The sequence below is a fragment of the Oncorhynchus masou genome, chromosome 11 (assembly GCF_036934945.1).
Source record: "Oncorhynchus masou masou isolate Uvic2021 chromosome 11, UVic_Omas_1.1, whole genome shotgun sequence".
NCBI lineage: Eukaryota > Metazoa > Chordata > Actinopteri > Salmoniformes > Salmonidae > Oncorhynchus > Oncorhynchus masou.
This window is the reverse complement of record NC_088222.1, coordinates 23,030,508-23,052,680: the sequence shown is the minus strand read 5'-3', so window position 1 is coordinate 23,052,680 and position 22,173 is coordinate 23,030,508. Positions and strand designations below refer to the sequence as shown.

The 22,173-nt window shown below is 43.7% G+C and overlaps 1 protein-coding gene across 1 annotated transcript; it reads left to right on the top strand.

The window, feature by feature from the left end:
- The first annotated feature begins 1,393 nt into the window (after positions 1–1,393).
- Positions 1,394–22,083, top strand: LOC135548344 (histone-lysine N-methyltransferase SETD1B-A-like). Its single transcript, XM_064977840.1, is given in 18 exon segments — positions 1,394–1,635; positions 1,806–1,960; positions 2,252–2,350; positions 2,796–3,066; positions 5,133–5,254; positions 6,194–6,911; positions 6,914–7,305; positions 9,056–9,796; positions 14,938–15,111; positions 15,258–15,542; positions 15,714–15,789; positions 15,903–16,319; positions 16,440–17,792; positions 18,013–18,179; positions 18,349–18,474; positions 18,586–18,705; positions 18,841–18,978; positions 19,110–22,083. Coding segments are annotated over 18 exon segments (5,589 nt in total). The 5' UTR covers positions 1,394–1,574; the 3' UTR covers positions 19,284–22,083.
- The last annotated feature ends 90 nt before the right edge of the window (positions 22,084–22,173 follow it).

Here is a 22,173-nt window from a genome sequence, read left to right as displayed (position 1 = left end):
AATGATTCAGCAGTTTTGCTAAAGGCCATTTGCTCTCTGGCCTGCTTTATGTGCTGACATTAGATGAGCAAATATACTTAGCCTCTGATGGATATAGTTAAAACAGTATGCAAATTAATGTATTGAAGAGAGTTAACAATTCTACAGACACCATTACTCTAAAATGACCAAGTCAATAAGAATAACAGTATAGTGGTATTTTAATAACAATAAGTTCACATATCCTACATATACAAAAGGTAACAGTTTAACTTACACATGCTATAAATCATACATGGCCATTTACAGTGCAATGTCAACAAAATGCCATTACACAATTTCATTTTACATTTACTGTGCTTTTCTTCATAACAACTTCAAACTACAAGCTGTTTATTCACTACACTTGTTTCTTTTTACTTTAGAATCCAAAATAATTTTATATGGGTGTGCCATGACCTAGTTAGGACAAAGATGGATTCCAAGCAGAGAATGAAAAAGGTTAAAAATGTCAAAGGGATAACATCCAGTATTTTATATTCCTTCTTCTCCATCCTGTCAATGGGGAATCATTGTTATTTATCATAGTCCAGAAAGAGATGTGGAAATAAAGTATAAGATCCCTTTTGAAACAAAGGAAACCCATATTGGCCATTGAGTCCCATTTCAGGAAAATGGCTGCTGAGAGCGCGCCCAGCCCCCTCTCTCTGCTCTCTGTTGAAAGATTCCTCAGCCGTGCCTCTAATAGCAGAAGCTAAAATGGTGCTTCACTCTGATTGGCCGGTGGAACTGCTAACGTTAACCAGCCAATTGCCCAAGCACTGCAAAAATATCAAGCAATGGATGGCACATTTCCTCAGCCAAAATATCAAAAAGACAATGAAACAGATTAATAATGCAAAACATGTCAGTTAAAATAAACAGTTACCTTAAAATGTACCCATATTTGGCCTTTGAATATTATAAGGGTATTACAGACAATGTGTGTATATGTTATAATGTAGGCCTAGTCTATAGTCTCAAAATGTATTTAATTTATGTTTTATTTATGTAATATATTGTAAACAGACCCAACACATTTCCTGATGATTGCCCATAATCACAGCTCTAGGGTCAGGTTTACTATCCTAAGGCTAACGTTTTCAATCAGGAATTAAAACGTTATAATGACCCTAGATCTGTGCTTAGACAGAACTTGCATCGACCTATGTCCATCTTGTTTGCTCTTTGAGTAAAAGTAGGCGGTAGATTCAACACTTATTTCATGCCCTAAAAAGACACTATACAACAACTTCTAATATTTACATTTAAATGCAATACATATCTTTATTTATTAATGTGTTGTGTGTTTAAAATGGTCCAATAATATTACAAAATGTACGCAATATGTAAAGAACCTCAAATCGAAAGTGCGAATGGTATGAGGGGTAGCGAAGCTCAATACTATTGTGAGAGAGACAGAAACCCCAGACTGGAGGCACAATATGTGTTGGCTCGCAAAAAGGGAGGCAGTATTCTTTGAATCATGTAATGTAATCAGTAAGATAAATTATCTCGCCGTTTGATTATTAAAATAAAGTTCGATCGGACAAAACATGTCCAAGCCAGGGGAAAGAAACAGACTAAACGAAGACCATGGCAGAAAGCAGAGTTCAAGTAAGCTTGCTCTTTTTTTCCTTCCTCTGTAATGTCTGTTTCTGTAACTGGGATACGCTTGTAATCCCCGTTTTACTCATAGTATTTGCAAAGATATCGCTACAATGTAACCTAACGAGTGTTTGTGCGCAAGTCTGTGTTGTTCTCATCTTCTTGACATTTCTACACAGGTTTGGCAAACGGCATGGACAACCACCATCCTGTTTGCAGTTCGGGGGAGAAACGAAGTCACCATTGTAGAAGTTACAAGTTGATTATTGACCCAGCGTTGAAAAAGGGATCGCACAAATTGTATCGCTATGATGGAACGACTTTTAACATGCCCGTAAGTTATACATCCGTATTCGAAAAGAGAAACACTTAGCTACATTGTTGCAGTGTTTGCCTCACGATTGATACGTTACTTTCTGCACATGACACAGTGCATCAGAAGTGTCACTATCCCGTCGTTAAACGCAGTCAATGGTTTATCCAAGCAATTCAATTAAACTCTAACCTTTTTCATGACTGTAGTGGTGTCTGGTGTAAACCCCGTCTTGACATATCGGCAATCGGCGCGTCATATTCTTCCTGCTTGTCAGAACTTCTGGAGTAGTTACATTTTATCGTTCTACAGAACCCTGGGATGCCACCAGTGGATATCGTCCGAGACCCGAGAATCGGTCGTCTATGGACGAAGTACAAGGAGACGGATCTCCCAGTTCCGAAGTTTAAGGTAGGGTAATCAGTCACACCCCCTCTCAGATCTTAACAAAATGTGCCATGCTTTTTATGTTTTGGGGCTATAGTATTTTCTAAGGTTCCGAGGTTTTAAGTAGCCTGACACACCCCCTCGACATTGTTGATGGAAGTGTCATGCTTTTTTATTTAGGACGTAGTTCTACAGACAGGCAACACATGCTAAGCTATTATCCCTTACAGCATGAACACATTTTGGAAGTTGTATGTCAAGACTATTCTATCGTGGTTATTTGGTTTCTCAAAATGTAAACTGCAGATTTCCAAAAATCTTATATTTAATCGGGCATAGGCTACGTGAAAAAATGTTTGTTGGTCACATTGCAGCCTGGAATTCAGGTTTCAACGGCTACTGGACAAATGTACTGTAGTCTAAATAAATGTAACATTCATAATTTAATGTAACTATTTTCTTTCTCCAGATTGATGAATGTTACATCGGCCGCGTGCCTCCCAAGGAGGTGACGTTTGCGAGGCTGAACGATAACATCAGAGAAGGTTTTTTGACTGATATGTGCAAGAAATTTGGGGACATAGAAGAGGTGGAAATTCTATACAATCCGAAGAACAAAAAGCATTTAGGAATAGCCAAAGTTGTTTTTGGAACTGTAAAAGCAGCCAAAGATGCTGTCCAGACTCTTCACAACACGTCAGTTATGGGCAACATCATCCACCTGGAGCTGGATCCCAAAGGTAATACATCTTTACATGGGCTATATATATATGTGAGTATTTATAAATAATGTGCAATTCATTCTCAGTTGTAGAAACAACATTTATGCATACGTGAAAACTTGATATTTTATTTATAAAACGTCACTAATTTCATTTTTGGAGGACAACATTTAGTCACGTGTATAGCCTACGTTTACGATGGTTGCTTGGTAACCAGAGCACTTTCAAATGAATGTAAGTGCGATTTATCCACGAGCATCAATAGCGTGTGCAAACTACCGAACGGTATTTTCCGACATTAATAAAGATAAAACGCAGTTTCGTTTGGTTTATTTGATTTATATTCAATTATGGCAGTCATCATTGAATTAGTTATAGCTGTTTAATTATTTATGTGCCTGTAATAAACGCCTATAATACAATTATGCTTGAATTACTTTTTTTTACTAATTCTAAAGCAACTTTATAGCCGAAATATATATTTCAGCCTATCGTTAAACAATATTTTACTTGTTGACGTTGGCTGCATTTTACCATGTTAATATTTATCATGTAAATATATTTGTCTGTAGCCATTAACATCAGTAATGAAGGACTTTCGCCTATTTCCGCGGCTAAATGGAATATCGTGTATCATATTTAGAATTTACTCGTATCATGACGCTGTACGTTTTTTTGCCCTGTTCATAATAATTGGGAACTCGGAAATTTCCAACATCAGTGCGTTCACGACAACTGGGAACTCTGGGGTGAAAACGAACTCGACCTGGGAAAAATCGTTTTGAATGGTCATCTTTCTAGAGCTCTGACTTTCCGACCTGAAGATCACTGACCTCATGAGTTCCTAATTGTCTTGAAAGCACCACTATTCTCTTATTCTCTTAAATAGACAGTGGTTCCTCTTACATCAGCAGAGGGTCATAGGGAAAGTGCTCATTGCCGCATTTCATTTAAACTGGCAGCCTATATAATGAGAGGCTGGAGATCAAGCAGAAAATCTAAGGCTTACTGAGTACCAATTTATCATTATAATTTCACCTGCCTGCAATAGTACGGATATGTCGTTGACATTGATTTACCATATGCCGATTTTAAATGTACAATTCAAATTAAATGTCACTATAACATTTGGCCTTGTGGAAAACTCCACATGCAGAAATTCCTCATTCTGTTTTGAAGTTGTATTTTATTTAATATTTAATAATATACCACACATTATTGTGTATTTATTGCTGTGAATGATGATGTTCTTACACAGCCTGGTCTCATAGACTAGACATAACAGTAAATTCAAATCCAGGACACTCAAATTAGTATAATATGTTACTTTTGGTATGGTTACATAAAACAGGAGGTTACTTAAGGCAAAAACGAAAGGAGGGGGGTTGGTTGGGTGTAAAATGCGAAGGTCTAGCAACCCAAAGGTTGCGTGTTTGAACCTCATCACCGACAACATTAGTATTTGAGCTAATTAGCAACTTTGCAACTACTTATTACTTTGCACCTACTTAGCATGTTAGCCACCTAGCTAACGTTAGCCACAACAAGTTGGAATTTGTAACATACCATACGTATTGCAAATTTGTAACATATTGTATGAATTGCATTTGTAACATCATACAAATTGGAATTTGTAACATATATGAATTATAATTCATTATTGCTTCTGTGACAGCATGAGCAGTGCCATTGAGGTAATCTCCATTTTGAAGTAGTACATTTTCTTCACAATTGGCTGATCCTGCCTGATGACCCGGTTGGACATGAATCCTACATGGTCTCCAAGAGGGATCAGCCAATGAAGTTGGGAGTCCCACCCAATTGACTACATTAAAATAGTGGACTCCCTCCATTGAGCTGCCCATTAAAATACTGCTTTTTGGCCACTAGAGACCTCTATCATTCTCTATGTTCTTAACATACAGTAAGTGTCATACGAAATGAATGATGGACATCCACAAATTTCACACAACCATATCATACAAATTTTAGTGCCCCGGATTTGCATTTACTATGAGTCTAGTTGCTAAGGCTACTGGAAAAAAAATCACTGATTGAACCATATCTTAACCTTATCCATCCAGGTGAGAATCGCCTTAGGTACTTCCAGCTACTGTTGAATGGCACCTTCACCCCTCGGACACTTCCAGTGGGAGGAGAGGAGGCCAGACAAGTGTCCCCTCGTAGCCTTGCAGAGGCTCTTCTGGTAAGACCACCACTTTTATGTTGGATGTTTAGCAGCACTATGTTATGTTGTATTTGAGACAATTTGCAAGTGTTCCAAAACAGGATCGCAGGAAAGGTAAGCGTGTTTAATTTGTCTGAACATTCTATTTGATTTACCTTTTCATGTTTGCATAACTAGTCTTTCTGCAGTGCCAACTGATAGCCAAGGCCCTGGCCTAGTACCTTGAACAGATTGTAAAGTTCTGTGCATAAGCCTGGTTCTCTCAGCTTTAAGGAGCTTTGCATTATTGAAAATGAAAAGTGTCCCATAGTCAACTGCAGACCAGCCAGTATGAGTTTATTGTATGTCATCAGAAAGGTATTTCAGATGAAGACATAGTTAAGTCAGTAGTTTTTCCAGCTTCAAAGGTTTGTTTGGTGAAAAATGTTGCCCCATTCCTGAATCATTGTTACTGCGCTGTTCTCCAGTGAGTCTCTGTGACCCCCAGCCAATATAAGCTGACACCCTTATCTCTAATCCAGTTTATTAGTGCAGCAGGTGGTAAAATGGGGCCCAGGAAGGAATGTTGTCTAGAACCTCTGCCTCACTGCAAAGGAAAGGGGCAGAGCTGTTGTAAGCCTTCCTTTGAGACATAGCCTTACTGCACAGCTTCTCCTGCAAGCAATACTCGGCTGTCTTCAGCGGTTTGAATGAATGCATATTGGGAAAAACTACAATGTGACCCTACATCTTTAGATATAATTATTGGCCTGTTAATTAGGTTAAATCATAACAGTTGCTGTGTGCTCAAGATGCATGAGGTTGCATTATTTTCCTTTTAAAGCCTGAACTTGATTGTGACATTAAATGGGCAATGTAGCCATGCTGATGGATGTTATATAGGTTTCAGCAGTTGAATGTATGAAATGCCTTCTGTGAGTGTGTTTCCTAAGCAGAGTTTGGTGTGTCCCTCCCCAGGCCTGTGAGCCCCTGCGCCGGCTCTCTGAAAGCAGCTCGTCTGCTGCAGTGGGAGGCATAGTGACCCCCAGCAGCACCGCCTCCAACACCACCCCTCTGTCCCAGGATACGGCCTACTCTAGCCTAAGGCAAGACACTCCGCAGTCCCAGGGCACCCCTCACACCCCGCGCCAGACCAGTACACCCTTCTCTCAGGACTCCAACTATTCCAGCAGGCAGGCCACCCCAGCCTATCAGTCTAGCCGGGCTGAAGGCTCTGGAGGCTACAAGTCTCGCAGACACGAGAGCAAGTTCCAGGATGCCTATAACCGGAGACCGGAGAGGCGTTATGTCCATGGCACTGGGGGATCAGGATCCTCCTCCTACCGAGGCAACTCTGAACAGTCTGCCTTCAAGCAGCACCAACCTGCCCCACCTGAACCTCCTCCCTCTGCCTCATCCTTTGCCCACACACCACCTCCCCCTACCAGTGCCAGCTTTAAGTCTGCCTTTTCCCCCTACCAGCAGGCCCCAATGCCCCCTGCGTTCCCCCCCTCAGAATCTCCGTTCCACCAGTCTGTCCAGCGGGAGGCAGAGTACCGGAGGCCCTCCATGGCCCCTGCCACTGACTTCAAGCCAATCAAGAACAAGCCAGCTACTCCACCCATTCCAGAACCCCCACCTGAACCCAAGGCCCACCCCAGCACACCCCCTGCCCTGACACCAAAGCACTGCCCCCCTCCCCTGGCACTCCCACCCTGGAGTCAGAGCGAAATAGCCTGGACTCTCGTATTGAGATGCTTCTGAAGGAGAAAAGGACAAAGCTTCCCTTCCTTCCTGGAGGCGACTCATCAGACACTGATGTGCGTATGGTCTGCAGCCCCATCTCCTCCTCTTCCTCTCAGTTGTCCCCCATCCCTCCTTATGGGGGCACCCACACCTCTCGACCCTCTAGCACAGGCCTGGAGGACGTCAGCCCGACGCCCCTGCCTGACTCCGATGATGAGGAGCCCATCCTTGTAACAGGCTCGCTCCTCAAGGGAGTCAGCTCTCCAGACCATGTCCATGGGAAGAACGCCAGTGACTTGAAGGATGGTCGCCTCGGAAACCACACACCCACAGACAAAATGGAGGTAAGAACCAACAGTATCATCCTTACTTTGGGTAGATGTATGTTTAAAAAGTGGAAGATGGAAACGGGGGAACAGATACTCCATTCCATACATGACACGTTATTGGCCACATTAGTAGTATTGCTGTGGAGATGTCTGCTTGCAGCCGGATCTATTTGGCAGCTGCAGAGGGGGCACCAGAAGTAAACAGGCTTCAGTGTCTGATAGTAAGCCTACACTTTCCCTTTTGTTTCATTCTTCTGTCTGTATACTACAAGAGGAAATGGTTTATTCTGGTTTCACAGCAAACAGTGACCAAAACAGTGACAGTTTTTATGGGTCTGTTCCAAATTGGTGAAGTTATCAACAACATACCGTGAGTGACACAGAACATTAGTGTTTTGCCCCTGCCATCAGAACTAGTTGCCTCATAAAGATATACACTTTATACACTCGTCATGTACTTTGAAATTTGTTTCCATGGTCTTCCTGTTTGAATGGCTTTGTGTTTGCAAGCCATGTATTAATAATTTTGCAATAGATTCAAAGCTCGTAGTTGCTAGTTAATTCTCTACCTGGCACAATAACAAATTTCATCCAAAACTCCAAACTGGGGACATGCATCAGAGAAACATCAAGCAAAAGTTTTAACCTGACCCCAGATCAATTTGACAGGCCGGGTAAGTGGCAGTACAATTTTAGGGCATAATAGGCTACCTCTGTCATTTCAAATAATATTTGATTTAAAAAAATACTTTTGGAAGTAACTCTTCTGTTGATGTGTAAATGGTTATTTTCCTCATGTTTGGTACTACTCACTTTTTGTAACTAGCACGTGCCCTGATAATAGGAGGCCCACACCTAGGGCTGTGACTGGGAAACCTGACTCATTCTTCTGTTGGGGAATAGAAAACACTTTCACTTCCTCTTTCTAACACTCATGGGAGGAGTTACCAGGGTGGCTGTTAGCTCCATTCAACACTCAACTCACCACTTCCTGGTTCTGTTGAGCCTGACAATCAGGATTGGCTCACATCCCTGTATATTTTATGTTATCACAAAGCAAACATTTCAATAATATGGGCAGTTTGGCACACACAGGCTGCTCCCCAGGCTTTTTCATTCTTTGTGGTTTTGATTGTTTTATGAATCCTGATTTCATTGCCACCCAGATATGATTTATCAATGAAAGCCAAGTTGTTACTGAATCTATGACCATAACCTGGTTGTCTGCGATATAGTTGTTTGTGTTAGTTTCACACAGCTATTCAAGAACATTAAATCAGCAGTTGTGTTTTTTGTAGCCAAGAATCATGTATATATTTGATTACACTTGTACTAACACTTGGGCTGAACTTATTTAGAATTGGCTCATCCTTCAAATAATAATTATTATGATTTTTTAAAATTTCAAAGTCAATTAAGCAAGTCATTTAAGAGCAAATTCTTATTTACAATGACTGCCTACATCGGCCAAACCTGGTGCAGGTCGGTGTAATTAACTGTTCATGATTTGAAAGATTAGGAAATAACCACATTCTGCTAAATTCTAGTAGTGCCTTTTTAGACACTAATATCAAGGTTAGTGTTAGACAGCCTGGGTTTTGGAATTTAAAGAAGAGGCTGGCAGAGTTTCCTATTTATTATGATATTATAGGGATTTGTAGAGAAGCTAGCACCTTTGCTTATTATGTGGATGCTTCCTATATGACTATCAAGTCATGTAGTGTAGAGAGATGTCCTGACACCTGGTCCTCTCTCTCCCACACAGAGCCATCAGTCCTCTGGGGAAGACATGGAGATCTCGGACGAGGACGACATGCCAGGCACGCCCACGCACGGTGGCGACTGTGTCAAGGGAATTGTGGTCAACTCTGCTGTGTCCCCCATGCAGTCCATGCCCCTCCCACCCCCCGGATTCCCCCCTCTACCCCCTCAAGCGGGCTTCGGTCTTCCACACCACCTCTCTGCTGTCCCAGGTCCACACCTGGCACCTGGAGTTCCACACCCCATGCTGCCTCACCTCTACCCCCATGGCATGGTGCCTATGATGCAGATGGAGCTGATGAGCTGCCTGCCTCAGTGGGGCAGCGTTCACATGTCCTTCCAGATGCAGACCCAAATGCTGAGTCGCATGGCCCAGACCCGGGGTCCCTACCCCTACCCACACTTCATGACCGCAGGAGGGGCGGCTGCAGCCGGGTCAGCAGCCATGCAGTTTGGGGGTCCCTACCCACCCTTGTCAATGAGTAGCACCCCAGCTGCCAGTGCAGGGGCCCACAGGCAGCAACTCTGGCCCCACCCCAGCATGCCTAAGTTCAACCCTGCCGTTCCTCCACCGGGCTACGAGGCTAAGGAAGACCCTCATAAGGCCACCGTGGAAGGGGTGCTGCTGGTCATCGTCAAAGAGCTGAAGGCCATCATGAAGAGGGACCTCAACCGTAAGATGGTAGAGGTGGTGGCCTTTAGGGCCTTTGACGAGTGGTGGGATAAGAAAGAACACTCAGCCAAGGTGAGTCATTCTTCAAAGCAAGCTCCTATCTTGTCTCACTTCAGTCTCATGTGAGTGTGTTTCTCAATTCTGATATTATGTGGAATATTTCATGAAGCACAAATCAAATCCATTTTTTTGTTGCATGCACATATTTAGCAGATGTTAATTACGGGTGTAGCGAAATGCTTCCGTTCCTAGCTCCAACAGTGCAGTAATATCTAACAATGCTGACAAGAATGGAATTAATAAATATATAAATATTAGGACGAGCAATGTTGAAGTCCGGAGTATAAATATATACACAGTACCAGTCAAAAGTTTGAACACACCTACTCATGCAAGGGTTTTTCTTTATTTTTTATATTTTCTACATTGTAGAATAATAGTGAAGACATCAAAACTATGAAATAACACATAAGGAATCATATTGTAACCAAAACAAATCAAAATATATTTTAGATTCTTCAAAGTAGCCACCCTTTGCCTTGATGACAGCTTTGCACACTCTTGACGTTCTCTCAACTAGCTTCACCTGGAATGCTTTTCCAACAGTCTTAAAGGAGTTCCCATATGCTGAGCACTTGTTGGCTGCTTTTGCTTCACTCTGCGGTCCAGCTCATCCCAAACCATCTCAATTGGGTGAGGTCGGGTGATTTATGGAGGCCAGGTCATCTAATGCAGCACTCCATCACTCTCCTTCTTGGTCAAATAGCTCTCATACAGCCTGGAGGTGTGTTGGGTCATCATCCTGTTGAAAAACTAATGATAGTCCCACTAAGCGCAAACCAGATGGGATGGCATATCGCTGCAGAATGCTGTGGTAACCATGCTGGTTAAGTGTGCCTTGAATTCTAAATAAATCACAGACAGGGTCACCAGCACAGCACAGCACCGCCACACAATAACACCTAATCCATGCTTTACGGTAGGAAATACACATGTGGAGATCATCCGTTCACCCATACTGCGTCTCACAAAGACATGGTTGGAACCAAAAATCTCCAATTTGGACTCCAGATCAAAGTAAACATTTCCACTGGACTAATGTCCACTGCTCGTGTTTCTTGGCCCAAAACAAGTCTCTTCTTTTTATTGGTGTCCTTTAGTTGGTGTTTCTTTGCAGCAAATTAACCATGAAGGGCCTGGTTCACACAGTCTCCTCTGAACAGTTGATATTTCGATGTGTCTGTTACTTAAACTCTGAAGCATTTATTTGGGCTGCAATTTCCGAGGCTGGTAAATCTAATGAATTTATCCTCTGCAGCAGAGGTAACTCTGGGTCTTCCATTCCTGTGGTGGTCCTCATGAGAGCCAGTTTCATCATAGCGCTTGATGGTTTTTGCGACTGCACTTGAAGAAACTTTCAAAGTTCTTGAAATGTTCTGTATTGACTGACCTTCATGTCTTAAAGTAATGATGGACTGTCGTTTCTTTTTGCTTATTTGAGCTGTTCATGCCATAATATGGACTTGGTCTTTTGCCAAATAAGGCTATCTTCTGTATACCCCCCTACCTTGTCACAACATAACTGATTGGCTCAAACGCAGTAAGAAGGAAAGAAATTCCACAAATGAACTTTTAAGAAGGAACACCTGTTAATTGTAATGCATTCCAGGTGTCTATCTCATGAAGCTGGTTGACAGAATGCAAAGAGTGTGCAAAGCTGTCATCAAGGCAAAGGGTGGCTATTTGAAGAATATAAAATACATTTTGATTTGTTTAACTTTTTTGGTTACTACATGATTCCATATGTGTTATTTCATAGTTTTGATGTCTTCACTATTACACGGAACCCAAACCGGCTGTAGGTGTACGCCATCGTGTATACATTTATGTTTCCCCCCCACACCAAACGCGATCACGACCCACAGGTTAAAATATCAAAACAAACTCTGAACCAATTACATTCATTTGGGGACAGGTTGAAAAGTATTAAACATTATGGCAATTTAGCTAGTTAGCTTGCACTTCCTAGCTAATTTGTCCTGTTTAGCTAATTCCTAGCTAATTTGTCCTGGAATATGAACATTAAGGTGTTATTTTACCTGAAATGCACAAGGTCCTCTTCTCCGACAATGAATCCACACATAAAACGGTCAACCGAATTGTTTCTAGTCATCTCCTCCTTCCAGACTTTTCTTCTTTGAACTTATATGGCAACTTATTGGCATCTAAACTTTCATAGTATTACCACGACGACCGACAACACAGTTCGTCTTTCAATCAACCACGTGGGTATAACCAATGAGGAGATGGCACGTGGGTATCTGCTTCTATAAACCAATGAGGAGATGGGAGAGGCAGGACTTGCACTGCGATCTGCGTCACAAATAGAACTGACTTCTATTTTAGCCCTTGGCAATGCACACTCGCGAGCAGTGTGGGTGCAATAATTGAATACTATAGATTTCTACATTTATTTTGCAACGCTCGCTCACATGATGTGAGCGGTGTAGTCAGGGTATTATTCTACAATGTAGAAAATAGTATAAATAAAGAAACTGTATGTGATGGGATGTATAGAATATTTACTACAGTTGAAATTGGAAGTTTACATACACCTTAGCCAAATATATTTAAACTCAGTTTTTCACAATTCCTGAAATGTAATCCTAGTAAAAAATCCCTGTTTTTGGTCAGTTAGGATCACCACTTTATTTTAAGAATGTGAAATGTTAGAATAATACTAGAGTGATTTATTTCAGCTTTTATTTATTTTATCACACTCCCAGTGGGTCAGAAGTTTACATACACTCAATTAGTATTTGGTAGCATTGCCTTTAAATTGTTTAACTTGGGTCAAACGTTTCACGTAGCCTTTCACAAGCTTCTCATAATAAGTTGGGTGAATTTTGGCCCATTCCTCCAGACAGAGCTGGTGTAACTGAGTCAGGTTTGTAGGCCTCCTTGCTCGCACACACTTTTTCAGTTCTGCCTACAAATTTTCTATTGGATTGAGGTCAGGGCTTTGTGATGGCCACTCTAATACCTTGCCTTTGTTGTCCTTAACCCATTTTGGAAGTATGCTTGGGGTCATTGTCCATTTGGAAGACCAATTTGCGACCAAGCTTTAACTTCTTGACTGATGTCTTGAGATGTTGCTTCAATATATCCACATAATTTGCCCTTCTCATGATGCCATCTCTTTTGTGAAGTGCACCAGTCCCTCTGCAGCAAAGCATCCCCACAACATGATGCTGCCACCCCCGTGCTTCACGGTTGGGGATGGTGTTCTTCGGCTTGAAAGCATTCCACTGTTTCCTCTCGACATAACAATGGTCATTATGGCCAAACAGTTCTATTTTTGTTTCATCAGACCAGAGGACATTTCTCCAAAAAGTACGATATTTGACGCCATGTGCAGTTGCAAACCGTAGTTTGGCTTTTTTATGGCGGATTTGGAGCAGTGGCTTCTTCCTTGCTGAGCGGCCTTTCAGGTTATGTCGATATAGGACTCGTTTTACTGTGGATATAGATACTTTTGTACCTGCTTCCTCCAGCATCTTCACAAGGTCGTTTGCTGTTGTTCTGGGATTTGATTTGCACTCTTTGCACCAAAGTACGTTCATCCCTAGGAGACAGAATGCGTCTCCTTCCTGAGTGGTATGACGGCTGCGTGGTCCCATGGTGTTTATACTTGCGTACTATTGTTTGTACAGATAAAGGTGGTACCTTCCGGCCTTTGGAAATTGCTCCCAAGGATGAACCAGACTTGTGGAGGTCTACATTTTTCTTTTGATTTTCCCATGATGTCAAGCACAGGGTCACTGAGTTTGAAGGTAGGCTTTGAAATAAATCCACAGCTACACCTCCAATTGACTCAAATTATGTCAATTAGCCTATCAGAAGCCATGACATAATTTTCTGGAATTTTCCAAGCTGTTTAAAGGCACAGTCAACTTATAAGTGAAATAATTTGTCTGTAAGCAATTGTTGGAAAAATTACATGCACAAAGTAGATGTCCTGATCGACTTGCCAAAACTATAGTTTGTTAAGAAGAAATTTGTGGAGTGGTTGAAACACTTAGGTTGCAGTCATTAAAACTAGTTTATGTAAACTTCCAACTTCAACTGTATATCTGTAGAATACGTAGGACAGAATAGTGTATATATACAGCAATAGTTAAATAATATGGCATTGACTAAGATACAGTACATACTGTTTTACTCATTTCATATGTATATAAACATAAGTAAAGTGACCAGTGTTTCATGTCTATGTACATAGGGCAGCAGTCTCTAAGGTGCAGAGTTAAGTAACTGGGTGGTATCCGGTTAACAATAGTGATTAAGTTCAGTGCAGGATACTGGGTGGAGGCCGGCTAGTGATGGTTATTCAACAGTCGGATGGCCTTGAGCTAGAAGCTGTTTTTCAGTCTCTCGGTCCCAGCTTTGATGCACCTGTACTGACCTCGCCTTCTGGATGATAGCGGGGTGAACAGGCCGTGGCTCGGGAGGTTGATGTCCTTGATGATCTTTTTGGCCTTCCTGTGACATCGGGTGCTGTAGGTGTCCTAGAGGGCAGGCAGTGTGTCCCCGGGAATGCGTTAGGCAGACCGCACCACCCTCTGGAGAGCCCTAAGTTTGCGGGCGGTGCATTTGCCATACCAGGCGGTGACACAGCCCGACAGGATGCTCTCAATGGGCCTGTAAACTTTGGGTTACCTAAATATACTGTATCTCCCTAAAACTTTATGCTAATGGTAGAATGTGGCCATTGTTGCTTGGATACAAAAGAATGTTTTGGAGAAAGGCCTCATTTAAAACTCCTGGAATGTTTTGAATAAGAAAAGCTCAGCTAACCTTGAATTTAACCTTGAAGTTGAATGCACACTAGCTAGATAATGAGTGAAGATTTATTTGAATGTGTTGAAATGATGGACACTGGTGAAAACGAGGTAGGCATATCAGAGCGATATATTTATAGTTTGGTTAATTGAAAGAGTTTGGTTAATTGAAATGAATGAAATATTTGAGTGCAAAGGACAATGCTGTGTTAATTGGCTAGGTTGTCAGAAGTTTTACTTTGCTATTTCACTAACTCTGGATGACAATTTAATTGTCATGACATTACCTTTCTAGCCAAGGATTCTCCTGCATTATTGAGCCAGATAGCTAACTTGCTTTCATATGAGTCCATGTTGTTGTTCATCCTCCAGGTGTCCCTGACCCCGGTGAAGGCTGGTGAGGGAAAGGAGGAGGAGAAGCCCAAGCCCAAAGAGACCATGGGCTCCAGTCTACTGGAGAACTGGAACAAGGGTGAAGGCCTTGGCTACGAGGGTATGGGCCTGGGCATCGGCCTCCGAGGAGCCATCCGCCTGCCCTCCTTCAAGGTACCTCCAGAGTCTTTTAGGATTGACTAAGAATATGTCTAAAGATCTCTGTTACTTTGGAAAATAGTTATATAATTTTATGTTTGGCAAAGTGCATTTGCCACAAATCCATGGGAGAGATTATTAATGTGTTTGTGTGTGTTCAGGTGAAGAGGAAGGACCCTCCTGATGCTGCATCCACTGGGGACACTAAGCGAGCGCGGCCCTCCACGCCGGTGGATGATGAGCTTGAGGACATAGCAGAGCTCCCAGAAGATGTGGCCAGGGTGGACGAGGACAGCGCAGCTTCTCGGAGACGGCATGCCCGGCCACTGGAGCTGGACAGTGAGGGAGAGGAGAAGGTAGAGACCTCTGGAAAGGAGGAGTCCCTCTCCGACAGGGAGGAGGAGCCTGACGAGACGGAGGTCTCTGACAGGTTGTCATCGGCCAAGGTGAGCTGTCAGTCAAATTACCTAAAAATGGCCTAGAATGGGAGATGAAGTGTTGACCACTACAACCTTCAACAGGTGCTTCATCTCATTGGGAGAAGGCAACCTGAGGCATCATACTGTAGAACCATTTTTTTAATAAGAGCTTTTAACCTCTGGAATTGAACTTTGCAGGAGAGTGAAGAGGATGAGGACGAAGATGAGGCTGCCTCATCCAGTGACGGTGAATCATCTGAGTCGTCGGATGAGGGTAAATACACGCTGATGTCAATGACCGTAGTTAGTTATTTGGTTCTCTGTGTGTAAACGCTGCCTCTGTAATTGTCTTATCTTTGTGTTTCTTTCTCCTCCTCACTCCTTCAGAACTTGCCAGTTCTGCATCCTCTAAAGTCGACTCTGACTCCTCTGCGACTGGGGACTCCTCCGAATATGATTCCAGTTCAGAGGAGGAGGCAGAGGAGGAAGAGGAGGAGGAGGTGGCGGTAGATGTGGAGAGTCTACCGGATAAAGATGAGGACCGTGTTCAGACTTCTTCGTCCTCCTCCTCTTCGGTGTCCTCATCTGAGGAGGAGGTGGAGCCCAAGGCTCCCAGCACGCCCCTAGTTCCTCCCCCAGAGGACGAGTCCTCAGAGCTGGCTGGTTTAGATGAGGACCAGAGGCCTAGGGAGGGGCTGAAGCTCAAGCCCAACCACAGAGCCCTCAGTGAGGGGGAGGAGGCAGCGGAGGCTGGCCGGACCAGCCTGGAGGATCTCCGGCCCCCTTCACCCAAAGGAGTCCCAGGTCTTAACCCTCTCCTATTACCTAACCACAGAAGCTTCATGTTTCAGTTTCCATTTCAGATGTTGCACTGCATATTGCTTTTAACTGACAGTTTGTCTTGGCATGTTGGTTGTCTTTCAGCTGAGGAGCCAGACATTGACCTGGGAGTCGCCATCCCTGTATTTAAGATGGATCTCCAGGACGATGTTACTAACCTGCGGCCGCCCACGCCAACAGGCTCCCTGGCTGATAGCGACCAGGACACTCGACCCAAGGCCCACACAGAGGACGAGGATCTCCCCTGTACGCCAGGTAGAGGAGCTCCTGCATCCCTGGAGCCCAACACAGCCCTCCCTAGATCCCTAGTAGTCCCATCTATGCACCTTCCCCCTACCCCAGCCATGGAGGGCCACTCCCTCCTGCTGCCTCCTCCCGGCCCCCTGCCGGACCTCCCCCTCCCATTTCGGGCCAGGCTGTCCACAGACGAGGATGTGCCCCGCACTCCTGGCAGGGACCTGATGGTCCGGGCAAGGGGCCTGGATAAGTCCCAGAATAGCACAGAGAACGTGCCCGTCACACCTGACAGTGATGCTCCTCTGACTGGCAGCAGCCTGGCCAGCCTCAGCTCTCCCCGCGTATCCGGCAGCCCCTTCTCCTACCCTGCCCAGTCTCCTGTCCTGAGTGCAGGTATCCCCCGAACCCCCGGCAGAGATCTGACCTTCACTCCTGTCTTCCCAGACCACACAGCCCTGGCTGTTGGCCTGCCCATCCACTGGAAAGCCTCTTCAGAAAGCCCACTGTTCAAGGAGCCTCCACTCAGCACCCTGGCCAACCAGACCCTGCCCCCCGACTCCCTCCAGGGAGAGGCCTTAACCAGCGTGCCAAAAGACCTGCCTGCTGTCCCAGTCTTAGACCTCCCCGTGCCCCCTGACGCAACCCCACCTAAGAGGAAGCCTGGGCGACCCAAGAGTAAAAAGGCTGCAGCACTGACCTCTCCTCAGATTGAGTTTATGGAGCTCTCTGTGACTCCCACCTCCATGCCCCGGTCGTTGCCTCATGATGCCCAGCTCAGAGAGTTCTCTGCAGACATGGATGCTGCAGCCGCTCTTCCTGACATCCCCAGCCGCGCTGGGCTAGACTCATCCACGGTGGGCCTGGACTTCAGGGAAGGGGAGACAAAGCTGCATGTGGTTTTGCCCCCTGACGACCAGTTCCTCCCCTATGAAGAAGAGGGGCACTTGCAGAAGCCTGCCCGTAAGGTGCGGCGAGGGTGGGAAGAGCTACTGCTGGCCAGCCACTCCCCCGTGACCACACCGCCGTGGCCCCACTACTCTCCTCGCTCAGAGTTTGAGGAGATGACCATCCTGTACGACATCTGGAACGATGGCATCGATGAGGAGGACATCCGGCACCTGCAGGTCACCTATGACAAGATGCTGCAGCAGGACAACGGCAACGACTGGCTCAACGACACGCTGTGGGTCCAGCACCCTCATATCCTTTACTACTGGCCGTTACTAATATTTCTGCCAGTTACTGCTAGTGAATTACTAAGTGCTGTTCCTTTAGTGTCCCTTTGTTACTGGTCTTTTAGTTTTGCTCAGTCATCCTGCATTTTAAAAAGTAGTAAATTAGAAATGCTTGCTTATGGTTTTGCCAACACAAGGTCTTACCTTCTCCAAAAGCCTTTTTATTCCCTTGACTCCTCCTGTACCTACCAACATCCCGGCGGTGAAGAGGAAGAGGAGGGACGATGGCATGAGGGATCACATGACTGGCTGTGCCCGTAGCGAGGGCTACTACAAGATTGACAAGAAGGACAAGATCAAATACCTCAACAGCAACAAGCACCTACTGGAGGAGGGGCCTGTAGACATGCAGGTGGGTTTTAGCAGAGAGTGGGCTGGTGGGCTTGAGTTCAAATCATCAATGGTGTCTCTGTTCATCTGTTTGTGTCCTGATGGGTCTGTGTTTGTCTTAAGGTGAAGTAGGAGCTTGTGGAGTAGAAGCTCATCTCTTTCTCTCCCTTCCTCCATCTCTCTCTCTGCAGGGCATGAGTATTCCCGCACAGCCCCTAGTCTCCACCAGAGCTGGCTCTGAGCGGAGGTCTGAACAGCGCCGCCTGCTGTCCTCTTTCAGCTGTGACAGCGACCTGCTCAAGTTCAACCAGCTGAAGGTACCCAAGGCCAAACACAGCCCATACACAACTACTGTTATTTTACACTGTACGTGTGTCAATGCAATACTGTGACGCTTCAATTTGTCCTTTTTAACACTCTTTCCCCAGTTCCGTAAGAAGAAGATTCGGTTCTGTAAGTCGCACATCCACGACTGGGGCTTGTTCGCAATGGAGCCAATTGCTGCTGATGAGATGGTGATTGAGTATGTGGGGCAGAACATCAGACAGGTGAGTAGAACAGGTTATGTACAGATGGGAAGCATTCTACAAATGATCCAACACCACTAACATGCACTTTGTGCTGGCTGCAAAACATCATGCCATACAGGTGAGTGTTATAAACCTATCCAATCCTGTGTCTAGGTGATTGCTGACATGAGGGAGAAGCGTTACGAGGACGAGGGCATCGGAAGCAGTTACATGTTCCGTGTGGACCATGACACCATCATAGACGCTACCAAGTGTGGCAACTTCGCGCGCTTCATCAACCACAGCTGCAATGTAAGTGTCTCTTCTCCTCTCAAGAGCTGGAGCAAATCGTAATCAAGTCCATGTCAAAGAATCAACCCAGTTTCACTAGCACTAGGCTAGCAAACACATGGATGCTAACACCACTGTGTTGTTCTTCTCAGCCCAACTGCTACGCCAAGGTGATCACAGTGGAGTCACAGAAAAAGATTGTCATCTACTCCCGACAACCCATCAATGTCAACGAGGAGATCACCTACGATTACAAGTTCCCCATCGAGGATGAGAAGATCCCCTGCTTGTGTGGGGCAGAGAACTGTAGGGGAACATTGAACTAACGTTAGTCCCTGGCCAAGGGGAAACTCCGGTAAAACAACAAGCACTGTCCCAACAAATGTTGTCCCCATTCCCTGGACACACACACAGAGACGCCATGCTAAAAACACACGGACAGAAGAGGAGTGGTGGAAGACCAGGGATGAAAACCAACCCATCGTCTGGCTACAGTGCAGCTACCTGTCTGGGACTCTTTTTATACGCACAGATATTAACTCAAGATTGTTTACGATTCCAGGTGCTCTTTAAAACAGAACTAAACATGGGTTTTCTAATAGTCTCCCAGTGACCCTTGCATTTTCACAATGCTGTACCATCTGGCTTCCTGGTGCAGCACTCTTAATTGTCCCGCTTCCATTCAGCATGGTTTCCCCCTTCTGGTCTTAGCTTGTACAGTTTTACCTAGTCTTTTCATAAGCTTTATGGAGACCATGTGGTATGTAACCCCCCCCACACACACACACACCTACATTAAGCTGCTCATTGATACTGTTGACATTCACAATGAAAACACTTGTCGCTGTGGGAGGGACACAGCCTCCCAATGGGAGACGACACTATTTTCACCATGTGGTGGTCATAGTGGCACAGACAGGAAGTAGGATTGGGGCCCTGAGAAATGGGTTTGCTGCCCAAGGAGAAGCCTGCGTGGATGCCTTCACTTGCTTAACACCCCTTTGTTTTTATAGTAAATGCAGAAAACATGTATCATTTAAGCTACAGAATGGTTATCAATTCACAAACGTGGATATCACTGGAGATGAATCCACACCTGCTCATACCAGCAAATAATATAGAGTATGCTGCTGTCTGTTACTTTATGCAAAATCAAGGAGTATGCTTTCAGAAATGTACAAATGGTATTAAGGTTTATTCCAGTAGTTTCTCCATAATTTCTGTTGTCACTCTTCTTACCGTCTTGTCTTCCCCAAAAACACCTAATGCTGCCCTCTGTAGGTCATATTGTGGAAACAGTGAATGGGGAAAAGAACGCAAGATGGGTACCGCAGAAATGTATTTACACAGTTGAACCTTTACATTGTAGTGTAGTATAGTGTTTCCAAAAGCGACCATAGGCACATAATTCCTTCCATAACAAATTTAGTTATCACTGCACAGTGAGACTGCTGATCGAAGTATACAGATTTTATTGAAATGCTTTGACTTTATAATGCCTTCTCATCTCCAACATGACATCCATCCACAACAGACTGCGTGTTGAGGTTCACATGTAGAAGGGTTAGAAAACTGATTCCCCATTTAAAAGACTGCCTGTCCTAGGAAATGGTTCAGATCAGTACAGCTGTACAGTACAGAATAGCGATTCAAACTACTTTTAGGTTTGCATACTTTTCTTCCTGAAGCTACTGCATTTTCAGTGTTATATCTTGAGAAAAGCATTTATTCAATGCGCTATAAAGATGACAATATGACAATAATAGTAAATATAGGTGAAACCTATCTAAATGGAACTCCAATGTTCTCTATGAAAGCACACAGACTGCAATTAACAGGAATTATTTACATTATAGAGACTTTGACAAAAGCCTTGGCATGGGGTGTGGCTAGAAAACAAGTCAGTTTATGAATTGAAGTTTATTGTAAGTGCCATATCCCTGTGTACTCGTCTGGGGTGTTCATGACTACAAGGCAAAGAGTGTTTCTGAAAGCTGCCGGTTGCAACTGTGTTAATGCGCATGCACTTATGAAATGCTGTCTATTTTCACCCGTGTGAATGTGTTTGTATTGTGTAACATGAATGTGTGTTGTTTTCCCTCACTGTTTGGTGGTGTTGATGACAGGTTTCGGTGTCCTCGCCTCATGGTGCTTTATCAGCCCTCACTGTACAGATAGCTCAGTATTCTACTCACCATACAGAAAGAAGTGTTTCTAATCTAAAACAATTCATCATACCTCGCTCTACCAAATCATCACCACACTAACAACCCCAAGCTCCAATCTTCTATTTGTGTATGTTTGTCACGTGGTTATTGTCTCTTGTCATTCAGTTTCATGAATCATTAATGTTTGTGAATGCACTAGAGGCTTGCACATCTGCTTACGCCCTCCTAGCCAATCAGAACTCTGAAGACCAAGTCATTCATTGCTTCTCATTCAGTTGGGTAGCTTATACATTTGTTTAACAACAGTGATGTTTATATTGTACAGTATCACTTGTATAGAAGACCTGAATTATTTTTTTTCTACACATGGAGAATATGTAATGATGCATCTTTTATTTTTTAAACAAAAAAGACTGAGTATTTAATGTATTTTCAGGGATCAGTAAAACAAAAAGTAATGAATCTGTAAAAAAAAAAAATGTTCAAGGGTTGAATTGTTTATTTAAAGTAAAGGTGCATCTTGTACAGAAAAAAAGATCTCCACTTCCCTTTGAAAGATTGTTTCTTGTAGAAACGTCTTCATTTTCTCTGCCCATTTCTTTTGTAATCTTAAAATATATAAATACTTTAACTGTGAATATATATATAAATATATATATATATATTTTTTTTTGTTCCTGGGGATTTGCTACAGAAATACAACTCTGAGAGATCTGTGTCAGACAGAGCTGGTGAATGTGGAGCTGGTGGCAGTATTTTCAGCTTGTGTCAAGCTTTATTTTTATTTCTGTTGTAAATTCTATGAAAACTTGTTTGCAGTGTGGAGAAGGGGGAAAAAGCATTATGGTGCAGAAATGGCATCGGAATAGGGTGGAATCACCAGCCTGTTTCTCATGTCTATTACACAAAATGTATGAAAAAGAATAATGGGAAATAAAGGCATTTTTTTTTCAAACGATTACGAGTTAATTTAACTAAACTGAATACATTACATTTCAGTGTTTGCACAGAGCAATAACTGGATGATCCAGTTTCATGTACAGTAAAC